The sequence below is a fragment of the Chiloscyllium plagiosum genome, unplaced genomic scaffold (assembly GCF_037043375.1).
Source record: "Chiloscyllium plagiosum isolate Xiang-an unplaced genomic scaffold, Cpla_swu_hap1 HiC_scaffold_11, whole genome shotgun sequence".
In the NCBI taxonomy this organism is placed as follows: Eukaryota; Metazoa; Chordata; class Chondrichthyes; order Orectolobiformes; family Hemiscylliidae; genus Chiloscyllium; species Chiloscyllium plagiosum.
Window position 1 is genome coordinate 73745778 of NW_028270149.1, and position 20506 is coordinate 73766283.

The window sequence follows — 20506 nt, forward strand, 5'->3', positions numbered from 1 at the left end:
ACCAAAAAATATTTTTAATCTGTATTCATTCTGATCAAAGGCTGAAGCACACTTTTTTTTCTCTATGAACAGCAACAGTTTATTTTTACATTAGCTTCCAGCTCATTCAGCTCTTGAAACCTGTTTGCAAATAAATTGTACTGAAACAACCCCCATTTTACCTATCTGCTCAAACAGGACATGCTTAAAATATTAATCATTCTCGATACTGTGTGGAATATAGCTCTTAACCACCAGCAGCGGTTAAATGTTATGCAATGTTCATGTTACAAAAGGGTCACAAAAAGATATGCATCATGCAAAATAATTATAATTCAACAAAGCTGCGGGAGAAGAGAATGGTCATTTTAAAAATGGCAGAACATGTAAAAGAGTTAGCAATATATGCAATGTTTTGGCTAAGTGTAAGTTATCTTTTAGAATCATGAATATGAGGGTTATTGCCATATATTCTTGTTCCAACTGCGAGACATTCTTTTGATACTGTATATGCAAATTGTCTCTATCTGGTGGAGATGGCGCTTGTGGGTGAAACTGACAGGAGCATATATATGTTTTTGCATGTTTCCAAATGATTACTGCTTAAGTGTTCAACATCTATCCTGAGAGTGGGCATTGACCGGTAAAGTGACTCATTGTTCATTGAATGATCAACATCAAATGAAATGTTAAAGAAACACTGTGTCTGCCAAAAAACCCACAGCGATGTTCAAGTGTCGGAGCTAGCAATGTATTTGTACAAAGTGTAGGGGAGGGAAGGGAAAGTGATGATTTCTCTTTGTTGGATCTCTCTAAATTCTCCTTCCCCTTCTTGAAGACTAAATCACTTTCATGGACACCAGCAATCCTCCAGAATCCAGCCCTACCTGCTGTCTCTGTGTGTGAGCCCAGACAGTCACAGCTGACACACTGAGATATCAGAGTCAAGGTATATTGTTTATTCATCTCAGTAGCCTTATACTACACAAGTACATCTTCAAGGGGGACATGAACAAAGCTATTTCAGTTTCTCCCTCTAGATGTTACCAGATTGAAAGAAAGGTTAGGTATTGCACCTATTCAGGAGCATCCAGGAGGATTTTCAACAGCAAAATGTAACTCGTGAAGGGACCATACTGGACCTGTTGTTAGGAAATTAGCTCGGCCAGGTGGTTGAAGTTTCAGTGGGGGATTACTTGGGGAATAGTGACCACAATTCCATACATTTTAGGATAATCATGGACAAAGGCGAGAGTGGTCTGAAAGGAAGAGTGCTAAATTGGGGGAAGGCCAACTATACCAAAATTCGGCAGAAGCTGGGGAATGCAGATTGGGAGCAGCTGTCTGAAGAGAAATCCACATCCGATATGTGGGAGGCTTTCAAAGAGAGGTTGATAAGAGTTCAGGAGAGATATATTCCTGTGAAAATGAGGGATAGAAATGGCAAGATTAGGGAAACATGGATGACAGGGGAAATTGTGAGACTAGCTCAGAGGAAAAAGGATATCTAATATCTAAGCGACTGAAGATAGATGAAGCTTTGGAAGAATATTAGGAATGTAGGAAATGAGGAATTAAGAGGGCTAAAAGAGGTCATGAGATATTCTTAGCGAGCAGGGTTAAGGAAAACCCTAAAGTCTTTTGTTCATATATATGGATCAAGAGGATAACCAGGGAAAGCGTTGGCCCACTCCAGGACAAAGGGGGAAAGATATGCATGGAGTCAGAGAAAATGACTGAGCTTCTTAATGAGTACATTGCATCAGTATTCATTGAGGAGAGGAACATGATGGATATTGTGGTTAGGGATAGATCTTCAATTACTCTAGGTCAAGTCGGCATAAGGAGGGAGGAAGTGTTGTGGATTCTAAAAGGCATAAAGGTGGACAAGTCCCCAAGTCTGGATGGGATCTATCCCAAGTTACTCAGGGAAGTGAGAGAGGAAATAATTGGGGTTTTAACAGATTTCTTTGCAGCATCCTTGAAAACAGGGGAGGTCCCGAGGATTGGAGAATTGCTAATGTTGTCCCCTTGTTTAAGAAGGGTAGCAGAGATAATCCAGGTAATTACAGACCAGTGAGCCTGATGTCAGTTGTAGGGAAGCTACTGGAGAAGGTACAAAGGGATAAGAGATATACCCTTTGGAAGAAAATGGGCTTATCAGTGATAGGCAGCATGGTTCTGTGCAGGAAAGTTCATGTCTTACAAACCAAATAGAATTATTTGAAGAAGTGACAAATTTGATTGATGAAGGAAGGGCTATAGATGTCATATACATGGACTTGAGTAAGGCATTTGATAAGGTTCCCCATGGTAAGCTGATGAAGAAGGTGAAGTCACATGGAGTCCAGGGTGTTCCAGCTGGATGGATAGAGAACTGGTTGGGCAACAGGAGACAGAGAGTTGTAGTAGAAGGGAGATTCTCAAAATGGAGACATGTGACCAGTGGTGTCCCACAGGGATCTGTGCTGGGACCACTGTTGTTTGTGATATACATAAATGACTTGGAGGAAGGTGTAGGTTGCCTCACTAGCAAGTTTGCAGATGACACTAAGATTGGTGGAGTAGCAGATAGTGAAGGGGACTGTCAGAGAATACTGCAGTATATAGTTAGATTGGAGAGTCAGGCAGAGAAATGGCAGATGGAGTTCAATCCGGACAAATGCAAGGTGATGTGTTTTGGAAGATGCAATTCCAGAGCGAGCTATACAGTAAATGGAAAAGTCCTGGGGAAAATTTATGTACAGGGCGATTGGGGTGTTCAGGTCCATTGTTCCCTGAAGGTGGCAACGCAGGTCAGTAGAATGGTCAAGAAGGCATATAGCCTACTTTCCTTCATCAGACAGGGTGTTGAGTACAAGAGTTGGCAGGTCATGTTACAGTTGTATAGCACTTTGGTTCAGCCACATTTGGAATACTGCGTACAGTTCTGGTCGCCACATTACCAAAAGGATGTGGATGCTTTGGAGAGGGTATAGAGGAGGTTCACCAGGATGTTGCCTTGTATGGAGGATGCTACCTATGAGGAGACGTTGAGTAGAACAGGATTATTTTCATTGGAAAGAAGGCAGTTGAGGGGGGACCTGATTGAGGCCTACAAAATCATGAGGGTGAAGAGCAAGAAACTTTTTCCCAGAGTGGAGGACTCAATTACTAGGGGTCATGAATTCAAAGTGAGAGGGGAAAAGTTTAGGGCCTGTTCCTGCACTGCAATGTTCTTTCTTCTGTTCAACACTACATTATATGGTTAGGGCTGAACATTATTCAGGTTGAGATATCTGTTAATCGCCTAATCCTGTTTTATGTTCCAGAGGTGACTCTATAGAGTGGTTTCACAGAGAAGAAGTAAGAGGAATCCATTGTGAAAGGTACAGTTTAGTTTTAATCTTCTATTTCAAGTGTCATATTTTTCACATGACCTATTTGGGATGGCGCAAGGACATGGCAGACGAACTAACTTCGTCTTGCAAAGAGCCATCACAGGGTCAAAGTGCCAAATAGCTTCTTTCTGTACCTATGACTGTCACCATGTGAACTTGTATACAGTGACATTCTGTGTGTCTGTATGTGTGTGTGTGAGAGAGAGAGACAGTTAAAACTGATGAAGTCTTACTCTGAAAAAACATATAATTCAGAATGAAGACATTTGAAGTTAACCGACTCAGCAATGGCTTGTCAGAGTATGTTCTAGATACCTGCATCTACTTGATTTGCAATTAGACGATCCCATAGTCTAATACACACTTTCTATTTTATATTTAACAAAACACACTTAAGCCACAATAGAGGTAGAAGTCAAGAAAAGTCTTCAACCATGCCATGAAAGCAAATTCGAAAGTCCTTCACACAAAAGGAAAGAAAGATTGCATTTCACAGACAACCTTTTTTTTGTTGTTATTCTGTTGTGGTCTGTTCAACTTTGACAGGTTCATGACAAATAAATTGTATAGCACCTTACTGACTTCATGAACTCTCAAAAAGCTTTGCAGCCAATGGGTTAGTTTTGAAGTGTAGTCAGTTTACTTATTCAGCAAATACCGCAGTCAATTTGCATTCAGCAAGGCCCTGACAAATAGTTTTAACAGTCACATGATTTTGATTTCCCATGATTTGTTGCGAATAAATATTGGTCAGGATTTTGGGTTCAGTTGTAAACCCCATCAGATCTTCATTTCTAAAAATGGTCTGGGTTGTTAGGATCACCACCTCACTATCACTGAAGATGAAAACTAGCATCATTGGAAGATAATGTTTTCCTGAGTGCACTGAAGCTGGAGAAAAATAAAATGGTCTAGATTATAAAGTCTGGAAGTTATAAACCATTAGCAAAGGGAAGGTAATGTAACCCATGGCTATTTAAGGTTCAGGGCTGGTCAATGAAACATATTGAAAGCATTGCTTAGTTTGTACAAATTCCTTTATTACTCTCACATATTATAATCCCATTTAAAATGACTGGGATGATGCTTCCATCACAATAACCAGAAGTGATCCAGTTGGGACTTGGGGTTACACATTGATTATTCAACCTACTTTAAATTTTCTTTGTCTCCTGGCTCTAAGTGACTTTTGTGACCCATGGTCAGGCAGTGGCCAGTATCATTTGACAGTGCAATACTGTTCTTTTGCCATTAGTTAGCAATCTGACTTAGTCCCCAGGGATGGTAGATATGGGACAAAATGCCACATTAAAGCAATGAGGAATAGGCTGGCACATTGTCTGGGCAGAGAAAAGGTAGAAATGCTGTGCTCTAGCAAATACGGACTGAATCTAGTGAAATGTGCTCCATTCTCCAATGATCACAGCCTTGCTGCACATAGGATAGAATCATACAACATTAGCACAGAAGAAAGCTATTTGACCAATTGTGCCTTTACCAGCTCTTTGGTAGAGTTTTTAAATCCATTACATTGCACTGCACTTCCCTCTTGCTCTATCATTTTTTTTCACCTTCTAAATTTGTCCAGTTCCCAACTGGATATTACTATTGAGTCTTGATCCGCTATCAGCTCAAGTAGTTATTTCTAGTTTCGCACAAATCTGGACAATAAAATCTTACCTCTTCTTTAATTCCCTTGCCAGTTATGTCAAATCAATGCCCTGTGATTACTGACTGCTCTTCTAATGGAAACAATTTCTCTCTACCTACCCCACCAAAACCCTAAATACTTTTTAACACCTCTATCCAATCTCTCCTTAATTTCCTCCATTTTAACATGACCACTAAGTGTGCACTTTGCACTGTTGCGCTAAGGTGAAGACAGTGGAAATGTAAGCACATTCCGAAGTTTTGGTAACTGTGTGCTCTTTGACTATTTGATAGATGGTTAGTGTGAAAACTGCTATACTTTGAGGAAACAGCTGCATTCAATTTTGTCCCTGTCCTTTATATCTGTATTTTATACCACAGACTGCATTTCATGGTTAATCTCAAACAAAGTCAAGTTTCATCCAGTTAACCACCAGAACATGTAACCAACTCTCAATGGTTGCAGAAAGAAACTAGAAATTCTTAATTTATTATTAGCTACTAAACATCTCCGCTTCGCAAACTTTATTTGTGCTTCATGGAACCTCCACTGTAGTGAATCATTTTAAAGTGCTCTAAGTGGAGAAGACCCTGATCAAAGTAGGCACAGTTCCAGAAACCTCCTGTAAATAGTAGCAGGTTCTGGAGATCCCCGGCAAATATTGATCACATCCAACAACCCCCTATAAATATTGGTATACTCCAGAGACCACCTGTAAATATTGGAAACTCCCTAAGTCCCCATGCAAATGTTGACATGCTCCCAGGGGACTTCCAACAAATAGTTAGGGTGCATAATTCAGACTAATTGTGTCACTAGAGCCCCTGAACACCCTTCTGGGGCTGCGTATTTCACTACCAGGCATGACCTGCTGAGGTTTTGACAATGCACAGCCCTATCTGTTGACCATGACGTCTGTTTTCCAAATTTGGACCACTCCAGTCCTCTCAACGAATTTGTGTTTCACTCACAGAAGCTTAAGTGTTCTGCTGCAGTGTGTTGTCCCTGCGCCACCATTTTATAAAATTGTCAAACAACAAGTTTATTTCCAGCTTGGGCTGGGTTTGCGTTTGCAGTTGGTTTTTGACAGTCTGCTAGTTAGGGAGGAATACCAGACCCCCAGAGGGTGGGTGTGTGGTATCACATGTCTGTAACATGACCAGGACGTGGGAACAAAGGATGCTAGGAAGGGAAGCAGGGGAAGGAGGAGGAGCAAGTCTATCCACTTGGGGTTTTCAAGAGCACTTGTCATAACTACCTTTACCCCAGGACTAGTGACTGAGAGGGCTAGAGTTTTAATTAGGAAGTGTTCACTGAACTGTACTCCTTACTTCAACGTGATTTCACAACATGATGAGGAAAGGCATGCTATTGGCTACACAGATTTTTGCTGCCCTCAGTTGTTATGGCTGCACACAGGAGTCAGTGCTTGTCACAATATTTCACAGTGTGCCATCCATTGCAGTATCTGGGATGTCTTAGAAGCCATTTAATCCAGATGAGTGCAGACCATTTTCTTCCTACTGATGAGAATAGGGAACATGACTTTGTGGGTTCCCAGTGGCATGGGACACCATCAAACTGTGATGGTGCACGTGACACTAAATTATGAAGTTCATATTTGTTATACTCAACACAGGGCACATTCCCTGTGTACACAGATCAGAGAATCCGGTGTAAAGGCTTCACCACGGCTTCTAATCAGCGAGATTCAACAGGAGCATCAAAGGCACATGAAATCAATAAAGCCCTGCAGAGAAAGGCCATTTGGCCCCCTGAGTCAGAACTAACTCATCCCATCCCTGTAACCCACATGAGTTTTTTACCAAGGGTAACTCATGTAACCTGCACACGATGAGCAATTTAGCATGGCCAATCCACCAGTCTTTGGACTGTGGGAGGAAACTGGAGCACCCAAAGGGAACCCGTACAGACACGGGGAGAATGTGCCAACACCACATTGACATTTGCCCAAGGGTGGAATTGAACGCGGATCCCCGGTGCTGTGAGGCAGCAGTGCTAACTACTGAGTCACCATATCCCCCTCTGAGCTTCACATTCAGTTGCATGTGTTTTTTTTTCTTGGTGGGGGAGGGGGGTGAACCCTAAACAAATAAGGGACTTTTCTGGTACAGTGGTAGCATCCTTCCTATGTACCAGGAGGCTGTGTTTCAAGTCCCACCTGCATCAGAGGTACATAACAAACATCTCTGGACAGATTGATTCGAAAATATTGTTGAAAAGCAATTTAACATTTTGTTGATATTGAAAGCCACAAAAACTATTCATTTCCTCAGAATCTGAGCACTTTCCCCAGTATGTACAAAAGTACAATGATGTCACTGCAGTGTTATAAAGTAGAGTTCTGTGCGTGGAGCATGCAAAGTGGTTGCTATACCAGGTACCTGCTGATCGAAGGCTGATGACGCAGATGGCTGGTTGACTAAACCACAGCATAGATGTAAACTTAAGCAACCAGGAGCTAAAGCTACACTGTCTGCAGCTTGTTGGCCTCATTAAAAAACAAAAGTTATGCAAACGTCTGGAAATTTGCTCATTCATGCATTTGGGATGGCAAAGACATTAAACCAGGACTTACGTAAGAAATCTAAAGAAGCAATCTGCTATTGTGCTTGAGCTCTGATTGTCATCTATTCATTTTTTTCTTCAATCATCATGAGATCTGAGTGTCACTGACACTGAGGGCAATATTTGTGTCCTATTTTTAATGGCCCTGGAGAAAGTGGCATCGAACCACCTTTTCGGCTGTGGGACCGGATCGGAATCTGTCCTATGTAACATGGTGGTAGTGCCACACAACACAGTGGAGACAGTCCTCATTGTGAAGACTTTGTTTCAGAACAGGGCAAATGCTTCTGTGGCAGATAAACTGGTGAAGACAATGTCATGTAGAGTTATGATGTGTTCTTCAGGGTGTGGACATCTTGGTCAGTAGTGATGTTACTGAACCACTCTTGGTAAGAGAACATGAATTCCTCAGCCTCGCATATTCCTTGACCTTATCACTCTCAGTGCTCCTTTTATGTGATGTTTAACATTGAGCAGTACTGATTCACCAGGTGAGGGAGGCAGGGCAGGACATAGGAATCAGAAGGATGTTTTATTGTCCATGTTTTCCCCAGCAGGTTTCCTGGGAGCCAGAATCACTTTGCCACTTCCTCCCAGCTCTTTCCCACTGTGCCATCACATCAGGTGTTCTGATCTGCTGGTGGGACAGGACAGACCCAGCAACGGTAAGAGTGGGATTTGGGATATTGGCTGTAAGGTCGATTGCATGAGTATGGCACAGTCAGGTTGGTGCTTGAATAATCTACAGGGTGGCTTTCTCAACTTTGCAGAAAACCCCTGATGGTTTTTAATTCATTTGTGGGATGTGGGCATCGCTGGTTAGCCAGTATTTATTGCTCATCCCAAGATGCCCTTGAAGAGACTTTTGTAGCTCGTGGTACATCTGAATGGCTTGCTAGGCCATTTCGGGAGGTGATTGGGAGTCAACCACATAGCTGTAGGTCTGGAGTCACACGTAGGCCAGACCAGATGAGATTGGCAGATTTCCTTCCTGGAAGGACATTGATGAACCAGATGGCTTTACATGGTCTTTAGGCAGATGTACTGTTGTACTTCTAATGTTCAGTTAATATTGGGTAATCCATCCAGTTTAATTCTGTTTCAACATTTCTGTGGCAGTTTATGCTAAACATATTACAGACCAGTTTCGCATGGAGAATTTCTTCCCTCAAGGGCATTAATAAATCAAGTAGGTTTGTTATGAAAATCTGGTAGTTGTCATTATGGCACTACCTTTTTATTCCAGACTGATAGACAGAGTAATTAAATCTAAATTTTCCTGCTGCTGTGATGAGATTTGCACTCAAGCTATCAGACCAGGCCTTTAGCGTACAAGTTCAGTGACTGTACTACCATCTCAGTCCAGAGAAGGCGATAACAATGAAAGTACTTGCAGACTGCACAAAATTGAGTAAATGAAGAATTGGACCACCTTAGACCCTACGATTGTCAGACCTGAACAGATAAACACATTTACTGTTCTCACGTCTTTTAGAAAATAATTGGAAGCAAATTAAATGCAAAATGTTCTAAGAAAAACGATCAGAAGACAAGGGCAATCTTCTAAAGCCTGAACGTTAGGTGACTTTTCTTTTAATTGCTTCAATACTGTACTTCAGTGACGACAGTTTTCAACACTGGATAAACCTGGGGAGCATGACACGTGCAGTGATGAATCATTGACATGAGGCATCATCAGAGACCAAACACAATTGTGGTTATAAAAGTGATAAACTCTAATCACACAATGAACCACAGCTTGTTGACAATATTTTGTTCTTCATTATCATCCTGCTCTCTCATTCTGCTGTCAAGCCTTTCCTTTCTCTTGTCTGCACTCCCGTTGTTAACATCCTGTCTGGATGGGATCCATCCCTCCAGAAAATTCTGAAACATTCCGGGGATTACTGGGCCTCAGGTATGAAAAATCCGAGGGAAATGTTTTAAGAGCATTAAAGTACGTATGGGCTTCATTTGCTTTTGAATGCCTGTTCGATTATCATTTCGGAAACATGTTAAAGTGGGAGGAAACTAACAGCATGACCTCGAGAACAGATATTATCTGAAAGCAATGATGTTATGGTGGCTCAGTGGTTAGCACTGTTGCCTAACAGTGCCAAGGACCCAGGTTCGATTCTAGCCTTGGGTGACTGTCTGTATGGAGTTTGTACGTTCTCCCATGACTGCATGGGTTTCCTCCAACAATCCAAAGTTGTGCAGGTTAGGTGAATTGGCCATGCTAAATTGCCCATAGTGTTCAAGGGTGTGTAGGTTAGATGCATTAGTCAGGGGTAAATGTAGAGTAATAGGGGAAGGGGGCTGGGTGGGATACTCTTCAGAGGGTTGGTATGGACTTGTTGGGCTAAATGGCCTGTTTCCACATTGTAGGGAATCTATGATCTGAATCTGATTGGATGGGTTGGGATGAAGTCAGTGGTTAAAATTCTAAACAATATCTGGAAAAGATAACAACTTGCATCAAGCTTCAGATATTAGTGGAGTTAGGGTGAGCAAATGATCCATTTGGAGGAGATGGATTTGTCATTTATAAAAATAATATGAGGGAGTCCAGTGGTCACCAGCAGTGTGTCATAAGGTTTGGTGCTGGGCCCACTGCTTTTTGTCACATATAAATGATTTGGATGTGAATATAGGAGGTATGGTTAGTAAGTTTGCATATGATACCAATATTGGCAGTGTAGTGGACAGCAAAGAGGATTATCTCAGAGTACAACAGTACCTTGATCAAATAGACCAATGGGCCGAGTCAGAGTCATAGAGATGTACAGCACAGAAACAGACCATTCAGTTCAACTCGTCCGTGCTGACCAGATATTCCAACCCAATCTAGTCCCACCTGCCTGCACCTGGTCCATTTCCCTCCAAACCCTTCCTATTCATATACCCATCCAAATGCCTTTTAAATATTGCAATTGTACCAGCCTCCACCACTTCTTCTGGCAGGTGATACCATACACATACCACTGTCTGCGTGAAAAAATTGCCCCTTAGGTCTCTTCTATATCTTTCCCCCCTCATCCTAAACCTATACCCTCTAGTTCTGGAATCCCCCGCCCGAGGGAAGAGACTTTGTCTGTTTATCCTATCCATGCCCCTCATGATTTTATAAACTTCTATAAGGTCACCCCTCAGCCTCTGACGCTCCAGGGAAAATAGCCACAGCCTCTTCAACTTCTCCCTATAGCTCAAATCGTCCAACCCTGGCAACACCCTTGTAAATATTTTCTGAACCCTTTCAAGTTTCACAACATCTTTCTGTTAGGAAGGAGGCCAGAACAACATGACCTCCCAACTCCTGTACTCAATATTCTGACCAATAAAGGAAAGCATACCAAACACCTTCTTCACTATCCTATCTACCTGCGACTCCACTTTCAAGGAGCTATGAACCTGCACTCCAAGGTCTCTTTGTTCAGCAACACTCCCCAGGATCTTATCATTAAGTGTATAAGTCCTGCTAAGATTTGCTTTCCCAAAATGCAGCACCTTGCATTTATCTAAATTAAACTCCATCTGCCACTTCTCAGCCCATTGGCTCATTTGATCAAGATCCTGCTGTAATCTGAGGTAACCTTCTTCACTGTTCACACCTTCAATTTTGGTGTCATCTGCAAACTTACTTAACTATACCTCTTATGCTCGCATCCAAATCATTTATATAAATGATAAAAAGTAGAGGACCCAGCACCGATCCTTGTGGCACTCAACTGGTCACAGGCCCCCAGTCTGAAAAACAACCCTCCACCACTACCCTCTGTCTTCTACCTTTGGCAGATGGAGTTTAATTTAGATAAATGTGAGATGCTGCAGTTTGGAAAGGTAGACTAGGGCAGGACTTAATGGTAAGGTCCTGGGGAGTGTTGCTGAACAAAGAGACCTTGGAGCGCATATTCATAGTTCCTTTAAAGCGGAGTCACAGGTAGATAGGATAGTGAAGAAGGCATTTGGTATGCTTTCCTTTATTGATCAGTTCATTGAGTATAGGAGTTGGGATGTCATATTGTGGCTGTATAGGACATTGGTTAGGCCACTTTTGAAATATTGAATTCAATTGTAGTCTCTCTGCTGTAGGAAAGATGTTGTGAAACTTGAAAGGGTGCAGAAAAGATTTGAAAGATGGTTGCCAGGGTTGGAGGGTTTGAGCTATTGGGAGAGGCTGAATAGGCTGGGACTATTGTCCCTGCAGCATCGGAGACTGAGGTGTGATCTTATGGGGATTTATAAAATCATAAAAGGCATGGACAGAGTGAATAGTCAAGGTATTTTTCCCCAAGGTAGGGGAGTCCACAACTAGAGGGCATAGGTTTAAGGTGAGACGGGAAAGATTTAAAAGGGACCTAAGGGGCAACTTTGTTACGCAGAGGGAAGTACACGTATGGAATGAACTGCCAAAGGAAGTGGTGGAGGCGAGTACAATTACAGCATTTAAAAGGCTTCTGGATGGAAACATGAAAAGGAAGTGTTTAGAGGGATATGGGCTAAATGCGACAAGATTAATTTGGGATGTACTATCAGCGTGAACAAGTCAGATTGAAGAGTCTGTTTCTGGGCTGTACAACTCCATGATTTTGAGTCACTGAAGTCGTTCTATTTCTGACCCATGTTAGATCTCTGAGAGATTTGTGGATTTATGGTTTTACTCAATGCATGCAAAGCTCAACCTGCCGCCTTGGCAGAGGAAAGCTGTGTTCACCACAACTGGGCCAAAGTTAAAGCATGTGCCATTACATGTGAAGGCTTTCTGAGTCATCAGGAGGGTGTGCCATATTGTATCATGCAGTTAGCCTGAGAAGGGAAAGCAAATTACAAGGTGCACCAGCCCAAGCTTCCTCTTTCATTCTGCCAAAGGTTATTTGTCCGTAAAAGGGAAGGACACTATCCTGACAGAGAGGGAGATTCCGATTTTCATTGTACTGAGATTTTGGAGTGACAGGGTGGAGATATGTTCAGGAAATTCTGATTTTGTGGATCGGGTGATCATTGTGGAAGAGTCAGAGGGAGACAGTACTCAATTAGAAATTCAGGGAGAGATTGAAGTGATGGCGGGCTGGAGTTAACAGGTTAGCTTTGTTGGTCTCAGAAGACCTGCTTCTCCCTGAAAGCTGTGCTGGAAATGCAGCAATCTGATGGATTTGTGCTTGATCTCACTGTCCGTCACTTGCCCGATTTTGTGAGTTTCCACAAGCTATGGCCGATCAAACAGACTGCAGCAGTTCAAATTATGTCGCCCTAGCACTTTCTCAAGAAAGTTGGAGGATAGAGCCATACAGTCACAGAGATGTACAGAAAGGAGACAGACCCTTCGTCCAACCCGAGCATGCTGACCAGATATTCCAACCCAATCTAGTACCACCTGCCAGCACCCAGCCATTGTGCCTCCAAACCCTTCCTATTCATATACCCAACCAGATGACTTTTAAATGTTATAATTGTACCAGCCTTCACCACTTCCTCTGGCAGCTAATTCCATACACGTACCACCGTCTGCGTGAAAAAGTTGCCCCTTAGGTCTCTATTATATCTTTCCCCTCTCACCCTAAACCTATGCCCTCTAGTTCTGGACTCCCCCATCCCAGGAAATAAACTTTGTCTATTTATCTTATCCATGCCCCTCATGATTTTGTAAACCTCTACAAGGTCATCCCTCAGCCTCCAATGCTCCAGGGAAAATAGCCCTAGCTTATTCAGCCTCTCCCTATACCTCAAATCCTCCAACCCTGGCAACATCCTTGGAAATCTTTTCTGAATCTTTTCAAGTTTCACAACATTTTTCTGAAAGGAAGGAGACCAGAATTGCATGCAATTATCCAAAACTCGCCTAACCAATACTCTGTACAGCCACAACATGATCTCCCAACTCCTGTACTCAATACTCTGACCAATAAAGGAAAGCATACCAAACACTTTCTTCACTATCCTAACTACCTGCAACTCCACATTCAAGGAGCTATGAACCTGCACTCCAAGGTCTCTTTGTTCAGCAACACTCGTTAGGACCTTATCATTAAGAATATAAATCCTGTTAAGATTTGCTTTCCCAAAATGCAGCATCTTGCATTTATCTAAATTAATCTCCATCTGCCACTTCTGAGCCCATTGGCCCATCTGATCAAGATCCCATTGCAATCTGAGATAACCTTCTTTGCTGTCAGTACACCTCCAATTTTGGTGTCATCTGCAAACTTACGAACTATACCTCTTATGCTCACATCCAAATCATTTATATAAGTGATGAAAAGTAGCGGACCCAGCACTGATCCTTGTGGCATTCCACTGGTCACAGGCCTCCAGTCTGAAAAAAGCAACCCTCCACCGCCACCCTCTGTCTTCTACCTTTGAGCCAGTTCTGTATCCAAATGGCTAGTTCTCTCTGTATTCCATGAGATCTAACCTTGCTAATCAGTCTCCCATGGGGAACCTTGTCGAATGCCTTACTGAAGTCCATATAGATCACAGTTACCGCTCTGCCCTCATCAGTCCTCTTTGTTACTTCCTCAAAAAACTCAATCAAGTTTGTGAGACATGATTTCCCACGCACAAAGCCATGTTGACTCTCCCTTATCAGGAGAAAGTGAGGTCTGCAGATGCTGGAGATCAAAGTTGAAACTTTATTGCTGGAACAGCACAGCAGGTCAGGCAGCATCCAGGGAACAGGAGCGTACATTCTGTCCTTTAGAATTCCCTACAATAACTTGCCCACCACCAATGTCAGGCTCACCGGTCTATAGTTACTGGCTTGTCCTTATCACCTTTCTTAAACAGTGGTGCCACGTTAGCCAACCACCAGTGTTCCGGCACCTCACCTGTGACTATCAATGATACAAATATCTCAGCAAGGGGCCCAGCAATCACTTCCCTAGCTTCCCTCAGATTTCCAAGGTACACCTGATCAGGTTCTGGGGATTTATCCACTTTTATGTGTTTCAAAATATCCAGCACCCTCCTCAGTAATATGGGCATTTTTCAAGATGTCACCATTTATTTCCCTACATTCTATATCTTCCATGTACTATTCCAATAAGAATTGGGCCTGGCAAATGTTGTCCGCATTTCCCAAAAGAAAATACATTGGGTCACAAATGAAATCACTTTAAAGCAGATTATACAGTCTCCTTATAGTCTCAATGGTGTTCCCACCTCCTCAAGAGTGGATTGATCACTCACTCATTAATGCTTCTCATTTAAAATTAAAAGTAGGCATGTTCGAAGCAGGTTACATTCCTGTTGCAAACTTTTAAAACTTTAGCAGATAGCAATGACTCATGTTATGTCTGTTTTGAACTTACAAATGAACTGAAAGCTTGGATGAATTTCATGCAAATTCCTTTCTTCAACATCTCATTTTCCATTTCTAGGGATAGGCTGGCCACCAATATCCACTACAAACCGACCAACTCCCACAGTTACCTCAACTATATATCCTGCATCCTGTAAAGACTCGATTCCAATCTCCCAGTTCCTTCGTCTCCATCACCTTTATTCTAATGAGGCCAATTTTGATAGGTGAGCCTCCAAAATGTCCACTTTCTTCATCAACCGAGGATTCCCCAGCACCATTGTTGACAGGGCCCTCAACCGGGTCCAACCCATCTCCACACTTCTGTCCTCACACATTCTCTTCCCTCCCGCAACAACAATAGGGTTCCCCTACCATCCGACCAGCATCCACGTTCAAAGGATCATTAGCCGCCATTTCTACCACCTCCAGTGAGATACCACCACCAGACACACATTCCCCTCCCCTCCCTTGTAAGCCTTCCGCAGGGACTGTTCCCTCGGGGACACCCAGGTCCAGTCCTCCTTCACCCCGAACATCTAAACCGCCCCCTAACCTGCCAAAACCATGTGGCACCCTCCCCTGTAACCACCGAAGGTGTAACACTTGCCCATTTACCTCCTCCCTCCTCAGTATCCAAGGGCCCAAACACACCTTCCAGGTGAAGCAGCATTTTACCTGCACTTCACATAATCTATTGCATTTGCATCTCACAATGTGGTCTCCTCTGCACTCGCGAAATGAAGCAAAGACTGGGTGACCACTTTGTAGAACAACTAGGTTCTGTCTGCTAAAAACATTCGGGTTGCCTGCCACTTTAACACCCCACCCTGTTCCCTGGCCAACATCTCCATCTCAGGCTTGCTGCAGTGCTCCACTGAAGCTCAGTGCAAGCTGGAAGAACAGTACCTTATTTTCCACTTGGGGACCCTGCAGCCTTCTGGACTTAATATTGAGTTCAACAGCTTTACGGCTTGAGCTTCTCCCATGTCCTTAACCCAACCCCCATACCCCAGGCCTTGATATCACATAGTCTGCTATTACGCATAACCTATTGTTAGCCACTAACAGTCTCCATTAATAGCTTTTCATTCTTCGAGCATGGTGAATGTATCTCCACCACATTGACTATAGCATTCAAGAAGGTGACTTATCACATGCTGTCAAGGGACAGAAGGCAATTGTGGACCTTGCCAAGAGCGAATATATTTACAGTACTGCTAATAAACCAGCATTTGGGAGGTTTCCAAGTGTTACTAGTGCATATTGAAATTACTTTACTACTCTCCGCACAGGAGAATCTCAAAGTGTTTTAACTAGTATAGAACTCCCATTCTCAGGCAATCCTTATGGAAGCTTCAGTAAAAATGTTCACATTACAGCACAGAATCGAGTGCCTCCCCACAGTACTGTACTGCAGCATGGAGACTCTGCACATTTACACATCTTGAAATTCTTTTGGGCTTGGGTATAATTTTCTGCATTTTCTCTTCCTAAACACTTTTCTTTTTCTTATCCTTCACTGCTGCACAAACTCTAGGGGATGGCACGTTGTTTTGATGATATTCCAAAGTGTTTGGTTTTGTTTCTTGTTCTTTACTTCCTTTTTCGCTGACCCTTTATACACAGACCTTGACTCTCACTGAGCTGTGCCCAAAATTGGGAATCTCCCACTTTGCCCTGTCCCCTCAGGATGTTATTCTGAATTAATGGCCTTGGCATTATTTCCCAAGCAAAACGCTGCCAATCCTTTTACCACCAACTCCCATTAATGATGAAAGCAGGAAAGGATCTCGGTGCATTAAAAACTTGAAAACAGTTTTGTGATGTACACGTGTTTGATTTGAGAGAGGATGGAACACCCATTAATATAATTAAATCAGACACCCACAGTGTGGCTGGAAGCCTGCTTCAGCTTTGCTGGTTCTGCAGTTCTGCTTTTCCAGCGCTGGGGAGTAAATGGGAGGACATAGTGATCAGCTTGACAAGGTAAGTTCTTTTTACAGCACTGCTTGTGGGCCAGGAGGAGCAGGATTTTTTCCCGCCAAGTCCCTGAACGAAACCTTCCCCTCAGCCAGTCACTGGCTTCTCTCTTCACCTTCAGCACTCACAGACTTCTGTCACCATCCCTGACCCCAAACCAAGCACCATTGTCCTCTCTATGTTGCAATCTTTAGCTGATGCTATCACCCACATACCCACCCCACCTCACATCTCCTGACCCTGATCTCTCACTTCAACATCCCGCCACAGTCTACCATTAAACGTCCTGCCTCTGGTTTCTCCTGCCCACTAACCTATCAATTTGCGTAGCTGCTGCACCAGAGATAGAAGGAAGAAATAATAACAATGCCCTGATGTTATATTCAACAGGAGCCTGGCACCCCTGGTTTCAAAGGATTTTCCAGGCATTTTATCCCTCCCAGCTCCCTAGAAGTACCTGAACAGAACACAAATGCTTGGCCAGAACACAATAAATTACACTCTCACTGTCAATAGTTGTGCTGAAATGAATTAGGAAGCAGGAAAATGCAGCAAATTATTTATAACATGAGACTGTTTCCTCACATTCTGTCAGAGTTCCAGTTCCTGCTCACAATTGCGTGTGTCCCTCCTGTTTGTGGTCTATCAAGCTTCAGTCTTAACCACAATGGTCACAGCTTCAGACTGTTTCCAAGTTATCGACAGTCTGCTTTTTGGGGGTTTTCTTTACTCTGGCATTGTGGTAAACATCATAGATTCTGCTGATCTCTCTGTTGTGAGGAGGTTGTTGATTATGATATGGTGTAACCCAGCAGCAAGCACATTTGGGCGCAGGAGATCTCCAGAAGGAACTCACTTTTGCACATTTCAGATGCATCTGTGCAAATACTTCCAGTTTCATCACAACTCAACATTAAGTAATTGAGCTTGGTTCACATGATCTAGATCCTGAAAGAGATCCTCACCATTTTCATTCACCAACACATCTTCAGCATTTCTTCCATGAAAGAAAGAAATTACCTGCATAATATTGTGCCTTTGCTGACCTCAGGACATCAGGATGCAAGGAGACTTCAAGGTGACTTGACAGGCTAAGTGAATGGGCAAGAGTATGGCACAAGGAATATAATGTGAATAAGTGTGAAGTCATCCCACTTATAGAAAAATCAGAGAGTATTCCTAAAATAGTTGGAATTGATGTTAATTGGGTGGGATTTGTCAATAAAAGCTACCATGAAGGTACGGCAAGCAAATAGGAAGATAAATGATATGTTGGCCTTCATCACAAGAGGATTTGAGTATAGGAATAACAATGTCTTACTGCAATTGTACAGCCAACTAGGAGAAACTGAGGACTACAGATGTTGGAGATCAGAGTCAAATAATGTGGTGCTGGCAAAGCACAGCCGGTCAGGCAGCATCCGAGGAGCAGGAGTGTCGACACTTTGAGCATAAGGTCTTAATTCCTGATGAAGAGACTATGCTCAAAACGTCGACTCTCCTGCTCCTCGGATGCTGCCTGTGTTTTTCCAGCACCACACTTTTTGATTACAATTGTATAGCGCCTAGAAAGATCAAAACCTAGAGTTTTGCGTATAGCTTTGGTCCCCTGAACTAAGGAAGGATATACTTGCCATAGAGAGGGTACTACCAGGGTTGACCAGATGAATCCCTGGTGAGCCCGCTCTCTATGGAGAATTTAAGAAAGGCAGATGTACAGTCTCTAGAGTTTCAGAGAATGAGAAATGTTCTCATTAAAACTTGCAAAATTCTTACACGGGACATCATAGTGAGTCCAGAACCGGGATACAAGCTCGGAGTAAGGACAGAGATGTGGGTGAATTTCATCACTTGAGAGGATGGTGAGTCTTTGGAATTCTCAATGGCAAAGGGCTATGGAAGTTCAATCATTGAACATGTACTGGCAGAAATCAATAGATTTCTGGTTGCTATCAACATCAAGAAATATGGGTTTAGTGCAGGAAAAAGGCAAAGAGATTGATGATTTCCTATTATCTAATTGACTAGCAGAGCAAGATTGATGGGCTGAATAGACTACTTCTCCATCTATATTCCAATGTTACAAACCACTTTGCAGCCAGTAGTCACCACTGTAATGTAGGAAACACAGCGACTAAATGATGTACAACAAGCTGTAAGATGATCATATTTAAATATTAATTGAAAGGTAAATGTTACCTGCAGAACATTGGGGGATCTTCTCTACTGACCTTCAAATTGTACCATGGAACCTTTTACATCTAATGGAGCACCCTGATGGCTTAGTAGTTTAAAGGGTTGATGAATGTTATAAGTAAATGTTGTACCTATGGGTTTTAAAGGACATTTGATAAAATACCAACTAACTGATATATACAGAAAATATAAGTACATTGTACTCAAGGGACATGGAGGCTTGGGTGCCCAACTGTAGAGATAGAAGGTAGTCAGTAATTGTGAACAGATTTTGTTGTGGTGAAGGGAAGTTTGCATTGGGGTTCCCCAAAAGTCAATAGCTATTTATACAGGGGAGTATTAACTCATAAAATTGTGGCTCGCTCAGAGTAGGGTGAGCTGCATCACCACCAAACCTTGCCTCAGTCTGTTTGCCAGACATCTCCCCTTCCACATCAGATCCGATCACCCTGAGATCATGGCTTCGAACACCTCTCTTCCATGATCTCGTTAAGACAGCCACGCATGTATCATGCAATGATTCAGGACAGCAAGAGGCCATTCTGCCCTTCCATCCCACCCACACCTTCCCCACACCCCAGTCCTACCTTTTTGAAGAGTAATCCAATGTGCCCAAATTTCATGCTTTTACCCTCCATTTTTTCTTTTACGCGTTCATTCATTCATTTCCCATCTCAAGCTGTTCTATCCACAACATCCATGCTGTGAGGGAACACATTCCAAATTCTAACCATTCAGTACATAGAAAAAGAGTTTATCTTCAAATCACATCTGGTTTTTCAGTCACCTTTCTGCCTGCACCCTCAGATTATAACTTCTATAGTTTCTCTTTATTTCCTTCCAAAGACACAGTCAGTCCAGAGTGTTGTTTAAGACGAGCAGGACATTCCTCTTCAGTTATCTGAATGAAGGCAAGTCCTTACCTGTTATGTACTGAACAAAAGGAGAGTTTTATTTTTGACTAAGAGCATTATGAAGGAACAGACCTGGGTCTTTTGCAGTGAGAGAGAGGAGTGAATCCCTGATGTTGGGAATTGATCTGATCCACATGTGAGTAACTGGGCTAACCAGTGCCCCTAGCATCACAACCTGGGAATAAGGAAGGAGCAAATTACTACAAATGCTGAATTCTGTACTGAAAATAAAAAAATGCTGGAAATCACAGCGAGCCAGGCAGTATCCATGGAGAGAGAGCAAGTTAACTGGGAATAACAAATGCAGTTTTTATGTTTGAAGATGATTTAAGACTTGGCAATGATAGAAATATTAAAAGGGAGACAGGAGTGACACTATAGACTGGTGCAAATGGTAGTTTTGGCAGGATTTGGAAGGATTTTTGTTGTGCGGTCTAGCAAGTTCTCTCACCACATCTTACCAAATGCACCATATTAATTACCTGCCCTGCTCCTACGGTGTCTCTCATGAATGATT

At 42.7% G+C, this 20506-nt stretch overlaps 1 protein-coding gene across 8 annotated transcripts in view; it reads left to right on the forward strand.

Annotated features, from left to right (window-relative positions):
• Nucleotides 1–20506, forward strand: part of LOC122557120 (putative G protein-coupled receptor 174) — a 53948-nt gene that overhangs the window by 25922 nt on the left and 7520 nt on the right. For 2 of the 8 annotated variants that reach the window (XM_043704452.2, XM_087992170.1), the window contains exons 2-3: nt 3291–3347; nt 8154–8264. Coding sequence is in view for 1 of the 8 variants with exons in the window: in XM_043704447.2 (XP_043560382.1) it covers nt 3291–3347 (57 nt within the window). In the remaining 7 variants the exon portion in view is untranslated. Of the gene's footprint in view, nt 1–817; nt 929–3290; nt 3348–8153; nt 8265–20506 lie in introns of those variants that run through there. The other 6 variants (XM_043704448.2, XM_087992168.1, XM_043704453.2 and 3 more) reach the window with 4 other exon arrangements.